We start from the raw sequence: 18668 nt of genomic DNA, 5'->3' as shown, positions 1-18668 counted from the left end.
TTTAGAAAGCAGATTTGATCTAACAGAGAGGATTAGTTTAGTAAAGGTCTGGTCAAGAAGTGAGGTTGTACCTTTGTCCTTGAGACATCTGCTTATTTTGATGTCACAAAACATCTTATCTTTCCTCTTCAGCATTTTTGTGCCAAAGTTCCCTATTACCAATGATTGTAACAGCTGATTTAGTAACACATTTTGGCACGAGCTGTATAAGGTACAATAAAACCTCACTTGATTTTCAGATCGCAGCTTGTTTCTAGTGCTGGCAATTAAGAGAAAGATCTTTTGTGCAAAGTGAGCAAACTTGAAATGGAAAAAATGAAGCAAGTAAGTGCTCAAAAGCCCTCTTCTCTAAAATGCAACTAAGACTTAAGCTTTGCAAGAGAATTATGTTGAAACATCAAACTGTCAACAAAACTGGGTCTTTTTTAAAGTGGAGGAAAAATGACTTTGAGTTGTGAAAGTTAGTTCAAATAGTTAATAACCATATGCTTTGGTTGCAGATGGAGTCAGGGCTCTGTTCGCTTGGTTTCCCAAAGCAGGTTGTCACCTCACCCAGTCTCCAGCGAGCTGGCTGCGGCGAAGACAGTGGGAGCATGTGCGCTTAGTCCTAAACTGCTCCATCCTAAATGGAACTAAACTGCACCAGCAAAGGGGGCTGGAAGTGAATCTGCCTGAAATTTTATGCTAACTAGGTTAAGGCAGTGTAGTGAAAAAAATTGTAGTTCAGATTCATGGAGGCTGTTAATAAGCCTGACTAAAAGGAAAGACTTCTGAACAACCAGCACGAATGACTTCTAAATTCAGGGATGCTCTTACATAGACTGTGCTTCATTTTTTTCAGAAGATACTGTAAATCCGTCTTAGATGAATTAAAAACATTTCAGCAAACCGCCTATGAGCACCTTATATTATGGTGCTGCTCTGTAAAGCCTGAACGCCATGCACCTTTCCTGGCTCTCCTGTCTTTACAGTGTAAAGCCTCACTCTGTTAATCCTACTTCCAACTTTAAATAGAAAATGAGGAAGAAGGATCAAGTCTTCAGTTTGAATAATTGATGGATTAATGCCGATTTGCTTATCTCAAAGGGCAGCAAGAACTGGCTTCTAGCGGTGAGCCCCACCTGTGTTAATGAGATCTCGCTTGTTCTGACAAGGTTTCCCACTGCACAGCAGAGTCACTGATGGAGGCAGCCTTCCAGAAGTTTGTGGGAAACTACCTGGGTGTTTTAGAGGGTGTCTTACTGCAAAAAGTCAGCAAACTTCGTGCCAAGTGTGTGCAGTTGTCTGCTCTGGTTTTGAAGCAGCGTAGGGAAATTTGCTAGCCCAGATGTTTGATATTTCCATGCAGAATCTCTTCCTCCGGTTCTGAACTCAAACTGAGCACTTGTGATAACTTGCTGAGCTGAAAATAGCAGAGTTAGTGTTTGTCCCCTTAGACCGGACAAATCGTGTTACACCCACCTCCCCCTTCCCTACAAGCAAGCCACAATTAGTCTCTGTTTGCAGAAGCAATTTTTATTTATGTAGCTGTGGAGCTCTCATCCGCCTACTGCTGCGGGTGCTATGTTCAGCAGGTTATCTTCATTTGGCTCTTCTTTAGGATTGGGGAGTCTGTCATCAGTCAAGGACAGTTCACTGGAAAGCACGAGAGAAGAATATATTCTTTAATAATACGTTTTCTTCCCAGTTCTGCATTGCAAGTACAAGTGGAACAATTCAGTTTTCTGAAGACCGTTGTAGTTTTGTGCGGTAACGGTTACTTGAGGATGGAGGACTGTCATTGCTGAACCAGGGCAGCATTGTTTGTGCTCTGAGAAGCAGCTTTGCAAGTTCAAATGGGCAGAAGCTTTTATGTATTAAATTACGTGGAAATGTGTGAATCTGTGGGAAACTACAGTGCTAGTGCTTGTGGTAACAAGCATGAGACCTTAGTCAGAGCAAAACAGCCTTTCTCACAGTGGTTTGAGTTGGGTTTGGTGTAAGGACTCCCTTGTTGTTGCACATCTCTTAACAACTTTGTGGTTGCCTGCAAAATGTTAAGTTTTCAAGTCTTGGGTTTTAAAATTTGTTCACAAATATAACTGATAAGGAGCAAATTAGCTTTTTTGCCTGTGGGTTTTGGGTTTTTTTTTGGAGAAACATAGTGCATCTAGCACAGGGAAGTATGTGCAGTAAAGTGAAGGCTTCACAATAAGTCCTGAGATTTCCTGATATTAATCTATAATTTACTCGCATTTCTCATAACATTTGCCTGAAGATTTGGCAGCTACTCTGGCACAGTGGGAATTTTTTTGTTTGTAAAAATTACTCTTGAGAGTCAGCCAAGCTGTTCTGTCAGCCCGCAAGTGTAACTTCCTAATGGGTTTGTGCCCTTCTTTGTTTTCTTATGGTAAGAGCTGCTCCCAGGACTTCAGACTGATAATCTCACTGCTCCTGTAGAAAAGAGAATATAGAGATTTTTTTGCTAGCTTCTGGCCTGCTCTCAGGTTGAGCTGGGCCTGGAGATTGGTTTTGAAGGAGCAGATCCATGACAGCTCAGGTTGACCTGAGTTAATCTTGCTCTTATCCTGTGTCATCTTTCCCCCCCAGCAGTACTGACCCTTGAGGCTGTTGAGAGGCTTCAGCTCAGAGGAAAGCAAGAAACTAGCAGGAAACTCCTTACAGGAGTTATAAGGAGAAGCAGGGAAGGTGGTTTGGGTTTGTTGTTTTGTCTTTTTTTTTTTTCCCTCTCGTGGTCAACTGATGCATGTTATAATTCACCAGCTCTTCATCTGCTTCCTGAGTTGATAGACTTCACTTGAGTAACTTCACTTAAGTACACCTAAAAAAGTAACAAAAAACTTTTGCTCTGTATACCGATGCATGCAAAGCACTCTATCACTGAGGAGGGTTAGATGGACACTTAATTCTGTTGCCTTTCTGTGCACTGTGGTAGTGATCCTTCTGTTGCTCCCTGCTAAATGCAGGTGACAGTGAAATGTCAGTGTTTCTGTAGCTTGAGAGGTGTGAAGACAATAGGCTTGTCTAATTGCGGTTTCTTTGCAGTACAGTTATGCCACCATAGTTAGGTGTAGTACTTGGAGTGTTTTATTTTAGAGTTAATTGTTTTAGGGTTTGTCTTGGAAAAAGGATGAGCTAAAACAGGAGAAGTTTCTTTTGCAGAAACAGATGCAAATTCAAGCTATTCCACAGTATTTTCTCTTCTTGATCTTGGTGTTAAGGCTAGTTTGGTTATTTGCTAGATTATCCATTATAAAAATATCTTTGTTATTCTGGTCGCCTCAGGTAATCTGGTAGATGCTATGTTATAGTTAGAAATGTAAACCTCAGTTTACTAAATTCAATCTTGCAGGCTTCAGGAAGCCTGCAAATGTTACTTTTGGAATGCCTGGCCTGTGATTAATGAAAATTGTCTGAACATGGTGGGTTTTAATTTGCTCTAAGGCTTTTCTGTCCTTGCTTCTTGTTTTTGAGGGCAATGAGGATGGAGGTAATAAATTGCTTTGCCCTCTATATTGGGCAAAGAGCAGTGAACCACTTGTGTTGGTGCCAAGCCTGGCACTCACCATGAGGTGTACGTATTTTCAAAATGCAGTTGATAACAGTGCACACACGGGGTGGGGAGGGGGGGTGGAGGAGGGGAATATCTTCAAATGACCTTTAAAGGTCCTTTCCAACCCAAACTATTCTAGGATTCTGTGATCTTGCTGTCGTGGTGTAAGTCATGTCATTTCCTTGTAGTGCCATTCGAGTTAAAATGTAGTTTATAGAAAACTGTATACAATAACTTTCCATTTATTGAGGGGTTGGAAAACCCCTAAAGATTGCATCCAAATGCTGAATAGTCATCAGAGAAGACTTTGCTCTTGAGTTCCTTTTCCACCTGCTCTCATTTTTTAGATGTCTCAAAGTCTTGTGTCACGTTTGAACTCTTACCCAAAAGGTACCACTGGAGCTTTGAATGCTCACTTTTAGTATGTATTTCGCCAAGTTTTAATTTTCACTAAAAAATATTAATAAAGTTGTATGTGTCTCATAGGAGGTAGTATCCGTTGCTACTGTGTTAGGTATTCTTTCTACATGCACACCCACCAGGGTTGCTCCTACCTCTTGGTGTTACTTGGAAGTATCTGACTTGTTTCTGGAGATCCGTTTGATGCATCTAATACCTCTGGTATTCTGGGTTTTATCTTTTCTTAAAAATTGTCATGGGACAATCATATCTCCATCCTCTACTCTGTATTGTATGGTAATCCTAAAGTACACAGATAAATTATTTGGTAACCTGGTGGGTAAATTTTTAAGTTCTCTTTTCCTTTTGTATGGAGATAGAAAAGTTTTTGCACCCAGCCGAGTTAATTCTCACTCTGAGCAAGAACTCTTCAAGGCTACTCGGAGACATTGCACAAGACCAGAATAGGTGGCTTTGGTTGCAGTGTTGACCTGTGCTTAAAGCCATTCAGCTCTCACACCTTGCTGTTGCAAAAGTTGCACTACCCAAACATTTTTCTCTTATTCATATAGAAATCTGCATGGAAGGGATTTAAATGCTCACACTGGGCAGAAAATGGCTTACCTGAGGATATGCTGTCACCTTTCCCCCTGCATGTCCCCAGAAATATACTACTTATTGTGGACGTACACATCGTGTTCCTGTGCCACTTGGATAATAATAGATCAAACTCTTGAAGTTGTCTTCTCAAGTGTTACCTGCTGGGGAAAACATGTTTATTCTGCTTATTGGTCAGGACAAAATGATCTCCCCACATTGCCTGGTTCAGCAGCGAGGACTGTCTGGACTTTGCCATCAGCATACTGGAAGTGATTCTGAAAACTAGGTACTGTCTGTTGGGCATTTCTGTGCTGTTAGAAACAAGAGATTTGTACCTTCGTGTGTATTTCTTCAGCCACAACTGGGCTTCACGTGGTAGGAGAACCTTGCTTTAGTGTGTAGCTTCAAATAGTTTTATCGTGTGTAACTATTGAGACCACCACCGTTGACCAGAGACTAGAATGGTTTCTGTCAAGGGGCAATTGTTGCCTACTAAATACTTCAACTCTGCAGTTCTCTTTTAGATATAATTGAAAATTCAAGTTAGAGCATGAAGGTGTGTACTTGCCTGCAGTCCTTCCAGCTTGCCCTGGCTGGTGCGGGTGGCTGACTATTAGGTCTGTATTCCTCAGCTTTGTAATTGATTTTGCTGTTTGTCAGAAATAATCAGGAGGAGGAATAGCCAGCTGTTTCTAGAGCAGTTGAATTGTTGATTAAATTCCCATATTTTGACAGGTGAAAATTGTTCAGTGGTGATACTGGTGGTGGTACTGCGCAGAGTGGTGTGCTGTGTGTTGGTACAGAGCTGTCTGCAGCAGCAGTGTAGCATGGCAGTGACTAGCTTATTGCTTTTCTCCCTCCCTTCCTCCCCCGTTATTTTCCCTTTGTCGTTATTAGCAGAGAAGCTGTAGGTGTGCTCAGTCTTTTTAATTGCAGCTTGTCTTTATTCATAGCTTTTTAAGTAGGAGTTATGGAAACAGTAATTGGAAGGATTTGCGGGCAGGTGTCTGGCTTTCCTGCATACCACTAAGACATCTTTCTACTAATGTTGCTTTCCAGAATGCTCTTCAAGCTCGCTTTTAAAATCCAGCATCAAACATGTCTTTTTTTTTTAAAGTTGCTCATCTGTGCAAAACTAGTCAGCTATAATTTCCTTGGCTTAAGGGAAGCTGTTACTGATCTGGCTGCTTACTGTGATATCATTTTAAATCCTTCAAATTACCATTACGGTCAGAATTTTCAAGCAAAATACTTGACCTAATGGCTCTATATGGCTATTGAGTTGAGCAGTTCAAGCTGAAAAACCCTAGTGCTTTTTGGAAGGGAGCTCTCAGAAATACAAATGCATTAAAAGCTAGGCTTCTATAGCAGAGAAGATCGGTACCTACGTAGAAGTGTGCTGCAGCTCTAGTGCCCCAGGCTTCTACTGGGAACAAGGTTAATTTAAACCCGTATCTAACCTCACGAGGAAGTGCAGACCTTGAAGATGATGTATGTACAGTTTTCTGTGTTTTTAATCCTTTAATCAGTGTGGTGAACTGAAGAAAGATACTTGGTTTGGTCCTGAAACAGGGCTTTTGTTTGCATGTTCTGAAGACAAGCAGAATTTTTATTTGGTAGTTTGTTACTAATCCCATGGAAACCTTGCCTTAGCTGTGACTGTAAAGACTTATGTTGATTTTTCTGTTGAATGAAATCCAAGCAATTTTATCCAGGGTTAAAATAAACACTAGAGTTTTCTTCCAGTTGTATAAAGAAAACATTATGATTCATCCAGGTGAAAAGTACTGTGGCTGTGTACAATACCACGCTAGTCCCGTGCTTTTGAAGAAATTATGTCCAAGCAAAGGAGGAAAAAAATGCATTTTAAATTAGTTTGTATTTTATATCTAGTCTCTTAAAATGACTTATGACTTGCATCTGCCTTTCCCCTATATTTTGTACACAGATTCCTAAATAGCTTGAGTGTGCTGTGTGCTATGAATCAGGCCTGCCAGTGCATTGATGACTCATTTCCTTATTGGTACAGATGTGTATAGTAAATGTTTCTGGATAACTCTTTTCATATGAAATGCAGCTCCCCTGTGAGAAATGAACAGACAGCAATCACTTTCATTCAGTCTGCACAAAAACTTGGTCCTGAAGAAAAGCTCAAATGGCTTTCCTTGCTGAAGCCTGTGTGGTTAGCTTGTAGCAAAGGGTAAGTCTTGGAAACTGCTGTGTGGTGCTGCTTTAGGGTTTTTTGACTGATTTTTTTTTTTTTTTAATCATGCTTCTCTGTCAAGCTTAAAAACAAGCTGCCATTTATACCAGTGCAATTCTTTAGATAAATGCTCTAAACATTTATTTAATCAAGTGTGTCATGCTTTTCAGTAAGACTTTTTTGAATGGTGTGCTCTACCTTTTGACCAAGCAGGAGTGAAGCACTACTATATTTTTACATCAATAAAGGCATTATTAACACTGTAGGTTTGCTGAAAATCTGTTTCATACACTTGTGCATATAAAATCTAGGTGTGTGTTGCTGAAGTAGAGCAGAGATGAGGTAGTAAAGTGTGTTGGCCGTGCTGCATTGCATGAGTCTCTAAGAAGAAAAATGGCATTTCTGATTTTGATGCTGGTGCTGAGGTCTGTGACAGAGCGCTGCACCTAGCAGCTCTGGCGTGAGTCACTGTGCCCGGCTGTGTTTACTTGCCAAGCCATTTATAACTTGGTTTAATGTTGTGATGTATAATCTGTCTGAATGCAGAATGTCTAACGATGTTGTGAATCAGCTGGTTTCATCTTGTCTTTCTGGTCTTTTCCTTTTTCTTCTTGTGGCTCTTACGAAAAGAGAACCAGACACTAGGGAAATCAATTTACCACAACAATTTGTGTGGCTCCGAGGCAGATTGATTTAAATAAGCAAGAAGCTTAGATTTGAATAATTTCAGTCTTGCTTGAACACTCTAGTAATTTTTCTAGAGTTTTCTAGTCTGGTAATATTACTTTGCAGCTAATTTTAGCCTTTATTGCAAAGCTCAGTATGTTTTCTGACTAAGTTGATATGATCTGTAATTATTTAAATGCTTGCATCTTAATGTTTCTATCTTTTTTTAATAATGTTTAAAAATGGCAAGACATTATTTACTGAATTACTTTTCCATGCATCAAGCTGCTTTTGGATAGAAATAGAAACAATTAAAATACAGAAGATGAGGAGTGTTAAAGTAGTAGAACTGCAGTACTCAAGTACTAGATAAAAACATTTGTTCTACATGGAAAAATCGTGAATACATCGGTCTGGCTTCCCTGGTCATCATGACCTCTGAGATTTTAGAATAAGTGATTGATTTTTTTTTTTCCCCTTTTTTTTTTTTCTTTCTAATGATTAGAAAAATATGGTTATTTTTCAGTTCCTGTTCAGTGCCTCAGCTTCAAAGTATTGAAGTGAATGCAGTTGTAATTGAGAACTTGTTTTGTCTGCATGTGTGGAAAAGGCTCGTTTGTCAGAAGTCGATGGTGAGCTCCCAGAGGAGCAAAGGGAAGGTTTGCTGTGGCAGTGTGTTAGCAGGTTGCTGAGCTGTGTATCGATGGCTTCAAGAGCAGAAGCTCCCACTGCGGGTCCGCTGTCACACAGCAGTCCTGTGACATGATTTCACCAGCATCCCTGTGAATTTTGATTTTGGTGCATCTTGCCTGGTCTTGTTGTTTGATGGTACCATCCATCAGATGGGCCCCCGTGGTTGTTTGGATTCTCCAGTGTGTGAGGAGAGAGGACTCGACTTCTGGCTGCTTTCACTCTCTTGAATTCCTCCAGTTTCTTGGCCAGAGAGGCTGGTGGGTACCTCTTCATGGCTCAGGCTTCGGTTGGCTTATCCTGCCTGATGTTTTCTGGCTGATCCAAATCATATTTATCTGTAATTTGTGTTTCTGAGAACTGCAAACCAGATAACTAGAGCTGTTTAATTGTGAGTGCAGCAGGATGGATGCCCTACCCGGCCACCTTAAAGTTTTGAAACTTATTGTTGAGTGCCTTCAAATTGTTTGTTTTTTTGTTTTTTTTTTTTTTAGGGTATATTTTTGTTAGCTGTTATTTGGGAAGTACAGCTCAGTACTGCCTTCTGAAGTGCAGGGATTATTTTGGACATGCAGCTTTTCCTGTATGGGAGTGACTGGAAATGGAAGGAGGGCACCGTGCTGTTTCTTGGACTCCCTTAAAATAGCCCACAGGCTATTTCCTACTGAGTTCAGCGGGTGATGGTGAGAATCCAGCGAAACAGATCTTCTGGGGGGAAACTCATACGGGGCTGGAGAAGTCCTCTGGCCTGCCAAGGCAGTGTCCTAATTCTGTGTCGCAGAGTGATGCTGCTTGCAAGTTGCCGTTGTGGGCTGTGCTGTAGGTCTCAATATGCATTAACACTTTGTGCTTATGTGCACGTATTCCCGCTGTGTACAAAGGCAGTGCTGTTCCTTAAGTGAATTTATAATAGCCTCTCTCTGTGACTTGTGCCTCTCTTGTGTAACGGGATGTGCTATTTTGAATAGCCAGAAAGTTTCAACAGAGAAGTTTCTTTGGGAGAATTGGAGAATGAATAACATAGCAAGTCCAGCATTTTTTTTTTGTTCTAGGCCAATCTCTTAAAATATTTTAAAATCCAGACTTTTGGCCCTTGTAAGTGGTGTCAAGCCAAGAGCTTGTGTGCAGCATGGCTCTTCTCAACTCCTGTGTTATGTTTGACATAACAAACTTACATTGGAACATGATCTAACAGTGTTTTAATTGATGTCACCCTTGCATTGAGGAGCCTCAGGCTGCTGTTGGGTTTTTCCAGCAGTTGCTGCAGTACCTACATCTTTTTCTGTGAGCTCGTGAGTGTTGTAATGAAGAAAGAGAGGTTGGATGCAGCTGAGGGGAGGGTGGTGGTTGGCCATGGTGGCTGAGCATTTATTGTAGATTTTTTTTCATGTTTTGAATAGTACCGTGATAAAATTGATGCATACAGGGAGTGATAAGGTTGATGATTGTGGTTAACGTTGAAGCATGAGGAGAACTGAAATGGTTTATTTTAACAGCAGGAGGTTGCCTGGCTCGGAGCTCTTGTTCTTTACCTCCCTTTTATTGCGGGGAAGGAGTGAGTGATGTGTTGGGCCCCTGCAGATCTTCTGAAGAAAATTCCAGTGCTTTATTTCAAATCCAGCTGTCAGAAGTGGCTGAACACTGCCCGTGCTAAGGCTGCTCTTGTTTTTGAGGGAGACTGCCCCACTGCACTTCATTTCTCAGGAAGGCAGTTGGACTGACAGCCGAGGTCCAGGACACTTCGTGCTTTCAGGAAATCTCTTGCAGGGTAATAGGACTGCAAAGCTGGCTTGCGGGGTCCTTTGGTACATCCTGCCCCCGCTTTGGTATTGCAGGGTAACAAAAGGGATGCTGAATACCATGTGGGAATTCAGGAGCACATAAACCATGCAGAAAGCTCAAATAGTCCTTTCCTTGTAACAGCAAGGGACTAGTGCTGGGTGTTGCACAAGGACTTTTGCAGGCTTGTTTATCCATGTGTAACATCCAGCACTTTTTGGAAGTACTGCTGTTAAATGTAGTTGTGTGTCCATTACTCTGATCGGAAATAGTCAGCTGTGTTAAAGGTTACTCCAGGTTTATTTTGTCTGTAGCCTTAAAAAACTGGGGCAGGCAGGGGGAAAAGTATGGCTCTCACCACTGTCCTGAAGGAAGGAGGGAAGACTTCAAAGAAAAACTGTTCTTGTGGTTTGTGGTTAAGGCTGAAGCAGCTTCTTTGAGGTATTTGATTTTTATTGCCTCTAAATAGAATAGCTGGCAGGAGTTAAAAATAGCTGAGTCTGCTTCCCACCTGTTTGGATGCTAGTCTTATTTTGGTTCGGAGGTGGAATGTGTGAATGTAAATCATCAGGATTAAAGCAGTGCTGCTCGTGCCCCTGAACGATGGGCACGAGATGCTTATTGTGCCTTGGTGAGGATAGGTGCCCTGATTGATGGGACACATGTGCCTCGTTGAAAGAGCAGGAGGAAAATGCTCCTGGGAAAGGATCTTTGGGAGCACTTTATGGCTTTCAGTGTGGAAAATTGGAGTCATGAGCCCACACATTGAATAACAAAGACAAATATGAATATTGGCTGTTTGAGTGTTTAGAGCATTGTTCCCTGTTTATGCTGAATGAAGCAAGAGACGTTGGTGGGGGAGCCTGGTAATGATTAAAGATACTCTACAGCACATGAGCAATGGTAGCGTAATGAAACTGCCTGCAAGTGGGGAATGTCAGAGCTTGATTGCTTTGCTTGGCAGCATAACACTTCATTAAGTTGTGGGAGTGGGGAGATGAATAAGCAGTGTTTGCTCTGAAACCTGTGCTTGAGTGCTTGGCTTCTCGCATGCCTTGGGACGCGGAGCTTTTGGTATGAACTTTTTTCTTAGCTTCTGTACAAAGCTGATTTAGAAAAGATTTCTCTAGTTCCAGGCCATGTTCATCCGAAATGTTATTCATTGAGGAGCAGAGCATGGTTAGGACAATGTGTTCCTTTTTGGGAACAGGGGCTCCACCATGCCATGTACAACAACCTTTTATTTTGTGTAAAACTGAATCTTGATTGTGAACTCTTCATGGCTTTTGGAAGTTTTCTGTAAAGTTCAACTTGCGGTACTATAGAGTATGTGCAGTCAAAAAATGTGAAATCTCTGAGAATAAGTGATGAAGTTTGACCTAAGAGATGATGAACACATTTGATAAAAGCTTTTTCATTAGCTGTTGCACTGGAATTATTGGATGGGGTCTCCATTCCTTTTTTTCCACTCCTTTCTCCCCTCCATCACGCAGCAGATGCTGTGCGGTACTGCCGAAACCCATGCTGTCGATTTTGTGCCACTACTGGAATACTCTTCAGTTATTCTGGGATGTTTCTGGTCAGGTTAAGGCAGAGTGTCATCCAGGAAGGTACTCTGAGAGTTAGATTGTCTCAGCGTAGCTTAAATATGGGCAGGATGATGCTGCAGGTGGAGATCACTGTGCTTTCCCAGGGATCTGACCGATGCTGGTGGGACTCCTCTGTAAGCCCATTTGTACTAGCCTGGCACAAGACTCTAAAATGACGAACAGCTTTTCGGTTGATTTGCAGAGTTTTGGACTCAGCCATGAGCTGGAGCCAGTGACAGGGACAAGGAAGACAGCAGATTCCCTGCCACCTCGATCTGTGGGGCACCAGGTTGGTTAAGCGGTCTGCTGTAGTTTCACCTGGCTCTTTCTAACAGTTCTCCTTCTCCTTTCATCCTCTCTCATGACACCACCAACATCCTTGCATGCCTTTCGGTCTCTTTTCTGCTAGCATTGTTGTGAGTGAGCTTTCCAGGAGCAAATCCTGAAACCTCCTGGCTGGATCTGCAGCAGGGTGTCAGTGCTATGCTTGGTAGCAGAGCTCTGTTGTGGAGGAGTGTTATGGGAAACATTATATCTAGTGCTACTGCTGCCAAGCTACTGTGGCAAACACATAATTTCAGGGTCTGTCTTGCTCCACAAGGCATTGGAACTGGCTGCAAAGCCTCTGAAAAGAGGAAGAGGGGACTAAGGGAAGAACAAACAAACATCTGGGGCAAATTTGCTTTGATCGTGCCAAGCCTTAGAACATGCTCTGATGCATGGATCAGCGTTGAAATGAGAAATGTCCCTGCTGAGAGGGCTTAAGGGCTTGAGGGTCCCCCATGCAGTGAGACAGGAGCAGCAGGGACAAGAACAGCTTGTGCAAGCGGGCTGTTTCAGACACAGTGTGGCACTTCCAGCACGGAGCAGATGTGCAGCCTCCCAGCACCCGCCTTGCAGCTTTGCAGAGGAACTGCCAGCTGGGAGAAAGGGTAGGAGCTAATCAGCAAAGGTGTTTGGCCTCTCAGGAGAATGGAATCGGTGTGTTTCCTTTAATTTGCACCATGATCTGCAGTCACTTTCGATGCATCAGAACAAAAACTTAAGTGTTTTCTGTCATTTTACTGCTTGTGGTATTTGCACAGGAAGGGATCTCTGTGGAGGAAGGGCATGCGGTCTGCTGAAGACTTTGCTTAGTGTCAAGCAAATATGAAACCAGCAAAACATGACAATTACTAAAATTCTGTTGACTTCCTATCGAAGCTACGTGGGGAAGGGTAAGGCTTGCTGAATTTTCTTGGTGTTTGAAGCAGTTACCGAACACTGGATCCTCAAAGTATGAGTGAACAAGGCCCACTTACTTCAGCCTTCGTTCCATTTTCCCTGGCTGCTGGACAGGAGGACACGCAACACGTGCCAGGGTTTTTTGATCTTACTTCGTGATATCTTTTCAGGATGAACATACTTGTCTTAATGGTGTCATACCCATGGAGAATATAAAATGTCAGCATAGGAGGAAAAGTTTGTTGAATCTAGAATTCAGTTAGAACAGTGAAAAACAGCTGCAGAATTTGGTATTTGGGGTGATTTACTACTTGTGCTCTGTGTGTGTGGGATGGCTAAAGAAATTGCTGCTGGTCCTGATAACTTGCAAAGTTCTGTGTATGTTTTGAAGGTGGTTGTGTTTAAGTTGTATTGAAGTAGGAGTGCCTAACCAGTGTGGAAATAATTATTTGGGCAAATGATTTGCAGTGCTTCAGACTTTGTTTGTAAGTGGGGAAAAAAAATATTTATGTGAAATAAGCAAAGTATATGGAAACTAGGAGCTTGATAACTTTGATGCATGATATATGCACAGCACCATGCTTCAAACTGGCTTTTTTCAAAGCTTGAATGATAAGTATAGAGGTTTTTTGCTGACATGACAACACTGGATTTGTTTTTAGTACTAACAGTTCACTGGCGTTAGAGACTATTTCAAGCTCAGTTTAACAAGTTTAACTTTCATTGCTCACTAAATGTGTAATTAAATTACAAAGTCTTTTCATCTGTTTTGAACTTAAATTATCACTGGTTTTAACTTTCTTATCACACATGACTCTTTCAGGATTGCAGGATGTGTGAAAACGGTTTACTGTAGCCATATGCTTGCTGGCACAGAACTCCAGGATGTTTCAGGAGGTTTGAAACATTGGCGGTTGTGTGATATGTGGTTTTTCTTCTTTTACAAAAGCTGTGTTGATTCTTGCCTAGGACTACCGTATCTGCTCTTGTTCCACAGATTATTCTGCAGAATCATTTCTAGTGGCTGACTGCGGAAGGGATCAGGCTTGCAGGAGGGTGGCTCCCCCAGATCTGTCCTTGATTGCTATCTTGAATCTAGCCTGTGCTGTTTTCTGGTGTCATAAGTCTAGCTAGCTTGATACCTGCAGATTGGATCACTTTATTATTGTGAGTTTGCTGTCCCAGCTGGGTATGTTTGATGGGAAAGGATTGCTGTTATCTGTGGGAAGGACACAGCTAAGAAGTCAATTTTCCCTTTATCAGCTCGATAGCCTCCTCCTTAGAAGCTCGAGGGTCAGCAGGCCTGCTCTACTATTTCTCTGCAGATATTAGTGATAAGTGTGTTTGTTTAGGTCAGAGTGGAAAACTTCAATGCTGGGGCTAGGAACCACGAGCTGCTTGTACTGCGTATCCATATGTACCGTGCTCTGTAGTGTATCATACATGTGACAGTGCAGTAAACTGGGGAACATCTAAAGTCTGGCTGGACTTCTGCCTACCCTCTCATTCATGGGAAGGTAGCTGCCTTAATTAACATCCTTGCCTAGTTGACCTGTTTGATCTTTTTGCAATCTGTTCCTGAATTTAGGGAGAGAACATCTACTGGGTTCCTCCCATCCCCAAGCAAATTGCCTTTTTATTTTGTTGGCTTGCTCTATGCTGGTTCTTGGTGGTTTTTGCTTGAGTGTGTCCAAAGTCTGTTGTCTTCAATGCCTGAAGATTATCTGTAGTTGGTATTTGAGATGTGCTTGATCCTTACTTTTCAGCAAGTGCACTGTTATTCCTGCCTGAAAAGAATAGTGGACATGTCTGCTGTAATCCCTTCTTCCTGCTCTAAAGGAGGATTAAATTCTGGGAATAAAGGAACTTGGGTGCTTGACTTCAACCTCTTCTGTTTGCATGACATTTACAAAGGAGGAAAGGAAAGGAAGGTCAAGCAGCTGCTGGTGATTAAAATAATTCCTGCAGCGACTTCTCCCAAGACCTTAAGTTTCATCCACAATAGTTGATTCGGATTCTTACCTTGCTTTTCAAAATCCAGTGCTGTAAATTATTTTTTAGGATGTGATGAAGTAAGACCAAATCAAGTCTGTTTTGCATACACAGATGAAAGCATCCCTGCCTCTCCAGCTGTGGAGTCAGTAATTTTACCTCAGGCAGTGTGCTCTTCACTAGATGGTGATGCATGACACTGGCTCATGATATAGCTGTGACTAAATAAGTGTTGCTGGGAGCCAGGATGGTGGTAGTCCATTTCCAAAGCTAAAACACCAATGCCATGTGCCTCCTTGAGCCTGAGTAGTGGTGGTGGGTTGCTCATTTGCTGTATAGTTTTGACCTAGTTTTATACTGCTGCTGAAGCAGAGAGATTTAGAAAGGGATGTCTGTCACAGCTTGTTTCAGTGAATTGAGATCTGGTGGATGAGAAAAGACGCTTTTAAACCCAGTGGTGTTGATGACCTTACAATCTGGTGGTGATATGACTTCATACAAACCTTTGAATTTCTCTGTAGAGTTCACAGTATTAGTACAGTATGGTTTGTGTCTGTTAAATGCGGTTGAATGGAAGGAAATGCATTTTCTGTTCAGGTTTTCTATATAGCTGGTACTTGTTTTAAACTCTGTTTTTCCTGGGAGGTAGGAAATGGTATTCATACTCTGGAATGTGAGTGTTGGTGCATGAAAGAGCTTGGAGAGCTTTTTAGAGAACTGCAAAGGAAGGCAATACATTCCCACCGAAGCTGCTAAACAGCAAAAGCTTCTGTGAGCCCAGAGGCACATGTACTTTCTGTAAGTCTGTTTTTAATCCTTCAATTAGGAGACGTAAGAGGAGTCCTTCTCCCTCAGTAATCGGTGGAACACCCTCTATGCAGTCAGCTTCCTCTCTTAAAATGCCTTGACTAGCACATGGTGCTGGTCTGGGCTGCTTTCCTCTTTCCCCCTGCCCTGGGGGTGTCTGAGCATCCCTGTTCCTCAAGCTCACCATGTGGGAATGACACAATGCAGCTTTTCTTGCTCCTCAACTTCTCTTAGTGGTGATATGAAGCTTACCTTTTTTTCCATGACTTACTACACAAGCATATTGTTCTGAAACTGCTCTTGTTCAGAAGGTTTCTTGGGTGGATGTAGTGGATAGAGTGCCACAGAACGCCTCCTTGGAAAGGCAGAACTGGTGTGGGTTGCGCTGGGGAGATGATTCTTCCCCTTCCTCAAACTCAGCCCTCCAGTTTATCAGACACAAGATAAAGAGAATTATTCTTTTCTTTTTGTTTCACTTAAATGGGGAGAAGCAGATCAGCATTGCCACTGAACCTACCTCTCCTGCACTTGCAATGGTAAGATGGAAGAAGGATCGCAGCTTTTAGCTAGCAGTTGGTCATCTTGTTCCACATTTAAAGGATTATTGGCTAGATCTTATGCTTTTGCATATTTAAGTACTGAACTGTGAATGTATGCAGTACTAAAGCTTAGTTAAGGTCCCATTTAACTTCATTACTCTTCTCAGAAGAATAAGGCTTGATTTCTCAGAACTGAGGCTCGCTGCAGAGCGCAGGGAAGGCTGGTACTTCAATGTGCGGTATTTTAATGTTGTGCGTTTCAAGAAAAGCTTGTTTAAACTTCCCGAGTCAGTGAGAACCAGTCTCTTATCTTCTTGGGCTCATCTTTCCAGAAAAACTGAGCTTTAATCTTTGGTGGATCTGAAGCAAAGGTTACTAGGTTGGAGGATGCAAAACTGAAGCAACTGAAAAGGGTTTGGGGAGAGTGTTTTCTGGCCCTTATACATTCTTCTGCATGCAGATGTGTTAGTAAGTCCTGTCCTCTGGAGGAGAATTGCAGTGCTAGCCTATATATTTTTATAAAGAAACTATCCTTGACTAAAAGACTGAGACAGCAACTTCAGCGGAGGGCATTCTGACTCTCATCTTTTGAACTTAGTGTAGTCTAAAACCTCCATTTGTTGCTGAATGATTAGGATGGGTGCAGAAAATTAAGGGAAAACCATCTTGTAAATCGTGATAGTGTTGGTCTTACAGGCTGATTTGAAATAGTGTCATTTGGATGTCATCTTAGTTTTCAGTTGTGAGAATCAGTTCTGGGGTCTGAAGATAATGAGCAGGCATCTCTAGCCTTATAAAAAAAGTTGATATAGTAATTTTCAAATTTATGATTACTTTGGGAGATACGGCTTTAGATGGTGGCAGCCTGACCAAACTGCAGCTACTTGCTGTGATCTTTTAGGTACCATTTTGTTTTTTTATGTTTTAAGTCAAGAGGTAATTTCTGCCACTTCCTGCTATACAAGAGAAAAGTTCTGTAGTTAATAGTGGCTGTAATTAAGGACTTGGAAACATTTCCCATCCTCTTTTCCCCATACGCTTGTGTTTGTGCTCTCTGAAGCAGCAATGGTGCAAGTGTTGGCGTAACACATTGTGCAGCGGCAAACACTTACACTGAGAAACTCTTTGGGATGTAGGCTGCTTGTTTCCAAAACGGATGAAATGCTCATTCTCTTATGTCAGATATGTGAGGTCTAATGTGTTAGTGCCAATGATGTGTTTAAGCTTTGAGTGGTTTTGAGCATCTGTGGCTCTTAGAGCGTGTCTGGCATCTTAAGTATCAGTGGAAGCAGAGCCTTGGTGAGTCAGGGTTGATTTTTCTGTGGGTGTGATGGGCAGGTGATTTTTGTCCTGTATTTGTGCTGTTCTGCTGTGGAGGCAAGATGCAGATTTGGGTGATGAACTTTTTCAAGGGCTTCTCCATTGTGAGAGCTACTCGGGCTGGAAGGAGGACAAGGCGGTTTGCAGCCGGAGGTCTTTCCAGAGCTGCTCTCTGTGCAGAGGGGGTGTTCTCTCCAACACATCAACTGGTCTGGTGGAGGCTGTGCGTTAGGACTTGGTAGTTGGATTGTCTTGAGGACATCACAGTACCTTCACTACTATAAAATAAAGAATATAGTGAATATTTTGAAGTGATGTATGAATACTGGATGTTACCAGTTTCTTGTGGTTGAAAGTGTAAATCTCAGGGCTGCTTTGGACCAGCCCCTTTCTGTACAGCTGAAAGAAAAGATGTTGCTTCTCAAATGGAAAATACGAACACTTCAGTCAAGGGTAGGGAAACGAGTCCGACCTTTCTCCTTCAGTTGTATGCATAAAACTTATTTTTCTTTAAAACTTTATTACCACATCTTTGTTTTCCCACAGATGCTTTTTTTGCTGCCTTAGTTTGGGCAATTGGGCTAAACATAAGCACATTCATTATGTTTTTGCAGCATCTACTTAAATGCTGCTACTCTTGTGCCAGTTATGTTCTGTAGAGTTAGGATAGCATTGTGTCTAAACTACCTGTTCTTTCGATATTTTTGGTGCTTAGATATCATGATCATTCTTATTATGCAGGTTTTAAAATTTCCTGTTGGTTATGTGAAATTGTTTCTTACAATGAAAATGACTTGACAGTATGTTAGTTTCTGTAAGTTGATACTTTTTTGTATATTAAATGCATCACATCAGTAGTGAACTGATGTTCTTTTTTTCTCTTTTCAGCCAGATAATGAAATCTCTTCAGACTGCAATCACGTAAGTATTGCTTTGTTTTATTCAGTCTCTAGCTATGGAATTTGCATCTTATATCCATTATCAACCTTCGGTGTTTTGCATAGTTTGGTAGTTTGCAAAAGGCATTAATCAGGACACATTTGGGTTCCTGTACTGGCCTGTGGAGGAAGAGCACAAGGTGACTTCTTTAACCCTGTATAGCCACTGTGGTCTTACTGGAGTCTTCAGACGGGAACATATTTAAAAGCTTTATAAATTGTACTTCCTTATCAGAGGAGGATAGCAGACGTCTTTCCTATTTTATAGTTGGGGGGTGGTTCCCGTGAGTTACTGGGAGCAATATGATGTGCTCCTTTTGGGAAAGATGTGAGCAGAACTGAATTTAAACTCTTAATTTCAGCTGTTGA

At 41.8% G+C, this 18668-nt stretch overlaps 1 protein-coding gene across 1 annotated transcript in view; it reads left to right on the top strand.

Annotated features, from left to right (window-relative positions):
* GLG1 (golgi glycoprotein 1) overlaps window positions 1–18668 on the top strand; it is an 82396-nt gene that overhangs the window by 20773 nt on the left and 42955 nt on the right. Inside the window, exon 2 of the mRNA XM_032987461.2 lies at window positions 18250–18282. Coding sequence (XP_032843352.2) covers window positions 18250–18282 — 33 coding nt within the window. The remainder of the gene's footprint in view (window positions 1–18249; window positions 18283–18668) is intronic.

Source organism: Tyto alba, unplaced genomic scaffold (assembly GCF_018691265.1).
Source record: "Tyto alba isolate M040663 unplaced genomic scaffold, T.alba_DEE_v4.0 Super-Scaffold_26, whole genome shotgun sequence".
Classification (NCBI taxonomy): domain Eukaryota; kingdom Metazoa; phylum Chordata; class Aves; order Strigiformes; family Tytonidae; genus Tyto; species Tyto alba.
The sequence above is the reverse complement of the archived record's forward strand: the minus strand, read 5'-3'. Positions and strand labels throughout refer to the sequence as shown.